The 6,072-nt window shown below is 36.0% G+C and overlaps 1 protein-coding gene across 2 annotated transcripts; it reads left to right on the forward strand.

Annotated features, from left to right (window-relative positions):
* Positions 1-1,197: 1,197 nt before the first annotated feature.
* LOC113333723 lies at positions 1,198-5,537 on the forward strand. 2 transcript variants are annotated; one of them, XM_026580147.1, is made up of 9 exons: positions 1,198-1,593; positions 1,756-1,854; positions 1,951-2,387; positions 2,725-2,917; positions 3,171-3,341; positions 3,498-3,598; positions 3,764-3,832; positions 3,934-3,974; positions 4,743-5,537. In XM_026580147.1, exons 1-9 carry the CDS (start codon positions 1,426-1,428, stop codon positions 4,838-4,840), a joined length of 1,377 nt encoding a protein of 458 aa, XP_026435932.1. In that variant the 5' UTR covers positions 1,198-1,425; the 3' UTR covers positions 4,841-5,537. The 2 variants fall into 2 exon arrangements, with proteins under 2 accessions (XP_026435932.1, XP_026435933.1); XM_026580148.1 differs by having other exon boundaries at positions 2,200-2,387.
* Positions 5,538-6,072: the final 535 nt, after the last annotated feature.

The raw sequence follows: 6,072 nt of genomic DNA on the forward strand, positions 1-6,072 counted from the left end.
AATCAGAATTTGGGAAAACTTATACTTTTCAAATTTTGAAATTGAAATAATCGAAGTATAATTAGTTTCCCAAACTTCCGAATATGGTCTGTCTAACATTCTATATTGGGCCCTTGGAACCACCTAGAGCCAAGGCGTGTTTGTTTGAACTGCTATATTCGGGGATAATGTTTTGTAAAGTCCCGAAGTACGATGGCCCAAAAATCAGAATTTGGGAAAAACTTATACTTTCAAATTTTGAAATTGAAATAATCGGAAGTAATAGTTTACCCAACTTCCGAATATGGGCTGTCTAACATTCTATATTGGCCCTTGGAACCACCTAGAGGCCAAGCGTGGTTTGTTTTGAACTTGTTATATTCGGAGGATAATTGTTTTGTAAAGTTCCGAATGTACGATGGCCCAAAAATCAGAATTTGGGAAAAACTTATACTTTTCAAATTTTGAAATTGAAATAATCGGAAGTATATAACATTATATTGTCTTCCGAATAAATACTGGCCCCAAAATGGGATTTTTCCTATATCAGAAATTTTGAGATTTTTCAATATATATATATATATATATTCGGTAGTGAGTGTACTTCCGAATACTGTGTGTCTACTTAAATATATTCGGGAGACAAAAAATTCATTAAACTACTGATTATTACCAGTTTGTATCCAGGAAGATATGACCAACAATATTCGGCCGATAACCATCAAATATTTCTCCCGAATACTGTCGATGTTCTTGAGAAATGAAGAACACGACTACATTCGGAAGTAAAGGAGCATGAATATCGCCCGAATCTGGATAAATAACCGAAAACCCTAGAATTATTTTTTCTCGATTCGCCGAATTAAAGCGAAATAAACCCCAAAAATGATAGTTCTTACCTAATTGGGGCCATTTGACTTTGGAGCGGAATTTTTTTTTCTTCCACAATCGAAAGATAATAGGAAACTGGAAGAAGAAGAGTTGAAATGAGTAGAATTGTTTTTGATTTGGTTTTCATACAGTTTTACCATAAGGGCATTTATGTAACTTCAATATCATATAGGGTACCCCTTAACTAGAGTCTTTGGCTGGGTATAAATTGATGGCCCCTAAATCCTTTGGGGTGGCCCCTAAAAACGCTAGGATAATTTGATCCGCTGAGTACCTATATCTTTATGGTTAGTGGAGAAGAGCCATCCATTCAGATTTGTCATAAAATAGAGATTAAATGATTCCCCTTGCATCTGTAGGTGTTTCGAAGAGGAAAACTCTCTTTTTCTCGCATGCCTGCAGAGTGGGGTTTTAGAGTGTAGAACCCTATTGGGGTTTACAATAGTTTTCACTTTCGGTTTTCACTTATCTTTTTAGGATAAAAAAAGCGCGGGAGGCATCCTTCGATTCCTTCCTAACCAGAAAAAACCCTAACAAGTTTATTGTGGAAGTAGAATGGGTTGGTCACACCCAGAGATTCCTCTCGAAGATTTACTAAAACTGATTAAAGGGTTTATAGATATAATGATTTTAGGTTCTGGTTATCAATCATCTGGTTCTATTGCTACTTGGGATTCTCATAACATCCAGAAATGTATACAATGGGGTATTTTCTATGAAAATGTAAGTACTACTCAAAATTATTAGTTTGAATAAAACATTTCGATAATTAGTCGCTAGATAAAACTTGATCACATTTGATTTGATTATATGTGTTAATTGTTCTGAGGGTACTTGACCTAGACTTGACTCTGTTGACTTGTTTGATATGAGTATAATCTTCAGGTATTTAAGGGGTTAGAAAGTGCAGATGATTATACAGGCTCAGTAAGGGAACTTGATGCAGCTCTACTCGAAATGACATCTAATTCTTATTTCCCCCAGGTTTACTGAAACTCATATCTATGTTTTCTTTTTAGTACGAAAAAATTTAGTCTTTTTTTTTCTTTGCTTACTGATCGGGATTACTATGATTTCTAGGGAATTAGACATCTATCATCTGCAACTCTAATGAAAGGGAGAGACTTAATAATGAGACATCTAATTCAGACGTTGCCCCTAAGAGATGTACATTTTACTGCTTTACTGACGGCAACTGTTGAATTGGAACTTGATAACCTTAAAAGAGCGGAATATGATTTTCTTAGTGTTTACTTTGAGAAGTTGTTGCTGCACAGTACATATTGTAATACTCGAGCACCTCAGTCTGTTTCAAATGTTAAGGTGCAGGGCAATTGCATCAATGATCCTTCGGAATTTGTAATTCAAGAGATCTTAGAGAGGGAAATTTCAGTGTCTCGTGTACTGTCAGTTGAAACTGGGTTGACTATTCTTTCAAAGAGTCTAACATGTGGAGAATTGGTCGGGAAGGAGAGCAGTCTATTGGAAATGCAATCACAGGATGGCACTTTTCTTGTGTAAGTATGTAGTACTATCTATGTTTGCTTTGTGTAATATGTAGTACCTTTTACTTTGTTTGTTTTTTGTGAAATGTAGTACCTTCTCGTTGCTGCCTTTCTTATAAAACAGCATTGCTTTATTCAAGTTATTGAATCCAAATGCATAAACGGATACAGTATGATTACTTTGCTAAAATTATATTGTTTTTTACCGTCTGGTTCATCAAATATATCTAATTACCCTGTAACCCAATTACAGGGAATTTCAATTACTTTGAGCCAAATATGCATAAAGGTGTACTACTATCCTAACCAATCATTTTCATGTGAACTTATGGTTTTTACTTGCAAACAGGAGCAAAGAGCAGTTGGCTGAATTTGAGTTATGGAATAAGTGGAGATCAAGGGGCCTTTCCTATCTGCTTGACGAAAGGACTATTAAATTGGTGTCAGGTGCTAAGTTAATATTTTCATCCCCTGAAGTTCAATGGATTCAGGTGTTTGAACGATTGAACACTTCCAATGGTGATGAATTGCTTGAAATAATAGTAAGTTGGTTCGACTATTTCCTAGAGATGCAATTATTTTTAAGAATTGACACTAATAATCCAGAATAAATCAATAAAGTTTTCTCTAGAATGTGCAACCAAACACCTGTGAACAGTTTACAGATCATTAAGATTTGTTTTGGGAATAGAAGTTGTACTTGGTAGGAGAAAATATCTGCCAGAGACACCTGTTACCCTTTTGAAATCAGAATCATGTACAATAAGACTAATACTGATGCTTAAATTGTAACAGGAGCTCTGTTTGTTAGGTTACATTTCCAGCAGCTGGAATCCTCTAATCGAACACGTCATGTCAGTTTCTTATGACATTTGTTCCAAATCAATAAACTACCATGAAATGTTCAACCTACTGCAAGAGAGATCTCAAGTTCCTCACTGTAAAGAAGAAACAAGGAATTCAAAGGTATTTCTTACTACAACTTTTCATACATTAGAATCTTTACATTCTAGTTTCATATTTTGAGTTTACGAGTTCTCATCCATGCTTCTTACATTTGTAAGTTAGTTGGGTGTTCTTAGAATTTTGTGATTTCTGTTTGTCTCGGAATGCTCATAATAGGAAAATGACATTCTTGAATATTTGGCGGTGTTAATGAGGAGTCAATCTCACGCGTTTTGGAAATTATCACCAATTCTTCCAGCAATTGCAATTCCTATCTGGTATGTAATCGTATCACTTCAGTTAATATCACTTGTAAGAGTAAATAACCCATGTATAGTGAGGCAACTTCTTAACAGATACTCACCTTACTGTGCCTGCATATTAGGCACATATCTGTGCCTATTGCATGCATTTGAACTAACTCCAAAAACATTTCTACGCAGGTCACCCTTATTCAAATTGTACTTAACTGGGATAGGGGCAATGTTCAAAGGAAATCTTTACAAAACAAGGTTATTCCCATAAACCATGTAACCTTTTTCTTCTAGTAAGAATGAATGCTTTGGGATAACATTTCTATCCTTTGCTATGCCTGGGATGATCTTCCCTGCAGGTGCTGCAGCTGCACACGAGAGGTGAAGGAGCACGAGGACTGTAAGTTAATCCTAATGAAGCAATACTGATACTGAGAGTCAGTTGTCATATTAAGGAAATATTTTGGAACCATTTGTATGAAGGAATTGAATATTCAGAGAAATGGAACTTTGGAACCCAAATCCGTAAGAAAAGACTGACAACAGGACCCGTAATCCTGATTCTAGTGAGCTGGAAAACCAGAAATAGCTTATTTACCAAGTTTTAGTGCTGGATAGATCCATAACTTAATTGACACCCATATATCAATGCAAATATGGCCTGGAAAGACATCAGCCCATATTATGTCATTTTCATATCAACTCCGTTGAACTTGTTAACCAATTATGGTAATAAACTCAAAGGTTCATTTGATTTATTAAGATATCCGAACTAGAAAACAACTAGCATATTTTGTTGCCAAATGGGGTCTCTGTTTATCGCTATTGAGGGGTGTTTAGAGTTTTTTGGTTGATCTAGGCTGCTCCTAACTGTTACCCAGCCAGGCTCGTGTTTGATGCAAATTAAGATGGCAACTAGGCGGCCCAAGTTTCTTTTCATTTCCAATTAACCTTTTGCATCTACCTACTCCAAGAAAAAACTAATTAAACAGATGTCATTACATTGTTTAAGATAATTCAGTGTTACCATATTCTAACCTAGAAGAGAGAAAAAACAATTGTTTTATAAAATGTGCATGTAGCATGCATAGTTCAGTTTTTTTTTTTTTTTTTTTTTTCATGTTTCTCTGTCTTTGTGTTGGATATGTTATGTTTCATATATCTCCAGGTGACCTTGCTGAAAGGATTTGGTGTCTTGTCGTTTTCAATATCCATGGTTCACATCAAAGAGCCATTACTAGTTGCAATCTTGACTCATTAGGGTAAGAAGCCTTTTGAACAACCACGAGGACCGACTGTGAGACACTGGTGGTGTGACTATTGATTTTGTGGTAGGCCAGACCTCTTCAAAAGCTACTTCAGGGTTAAGGAACTCGGATAAAAACAACTCTCGAGTGCTTCATGAAAGGCGAGGAAGTTTGGAATGACAGGAGGCTTATTAGGCATGGGTATTGAAGACGCTGGTTGTAGAACAGGAGCTGTCTTTATGCACTTGGTACGAGACTCCATCTGGCAAGAAACCCCCATTGAATTAGGACATTAAAGCAGACGTAGCATTGGCGGTAATCTTAGAGGTAGAATACACAGCCATGATCCTTGCATTGATCAGGACATTTAAGCTCCAGCTGTTTGGAACAAAGTCAAAGAATCGTATAATTTTTTTTTTGAGATAAGGTAGATATATAGAAATAAAACAGAGTCTGCTAATCATTTTATTCTGTCTCGTTTGAGACAGACTCCAAATGAGCTATCCTAATTCTTTTTTGAACATAAGGTAGATATATAGAAATAAAACAGAGTCTGCTATCATTTTATTCTGTCTCGTTTGAGACAGACTCCAAATGAGCCATCCTAACAATGGCTGAATCAGACGGATTAGCTTCTTCAGGTGACATTGTTACTTGAAGTACTAGCATTGTATGCTTTTACAGAGTCGTATGTAATGCTAGGAATTAAAAATGAACCCAAGTCTTCCAAGATAGATCTGTAGTTGAAGTTCTTCCTTTCTTTGCTAATAAATCAGCTGCCCCATTTGCTTTTCTATTGATTTGCTAATTTCATTGCTTCATCTAAGATTGCTATGCACTGCCACTGGATGAACTACTCTTTCCCTACACATACAGAATTGTGGATAAGTTATCCCCTTCAATGACCAGATTTGCAATTTTTCTTGATATGTCCCATTTTATTGCCTGTAGCAAAGCTACATTTTTTGCTGATACTGCTCTCAAGATTCCCATTTCCGCTCCTCCGAAATTTCATGTCCGCACAATGATACCAAAACCAGCATTAGTAAGTGCAGAAATCCAAGATACATCACAGTTTGTATTATTAGTATGTACATCAGGTGTTTTCCAAATATTATCTCTATGAATAGTTTTTATTATTGATTGTTGTTTTGAGAAATCAGTGGTAGGATGCCAGTGAGCATAATGTCTTGTTATCAGCATAGCTGATTGTGAAGGAGAGCATTGTCTATTCTCAAAAATTCCGGAGCA

This window comes from Papaver somniferum, unplaced genomic scaffold (assembly GCF_003573695.1).
Source record: "Papaver somniferum cultivar HN1 unplaced genomic scaffold, ASM357369v1 unplaced-scaffold_133, whole genome shotgun sequence".
NCBI classification, from domain to species: domain Eukaryota; kingdom Viridiplantae; phylum Streptophyta; class Magnoliopsida; order Ranunculales; family Papaveraceae; genus Papaver; species Papaver somniferum.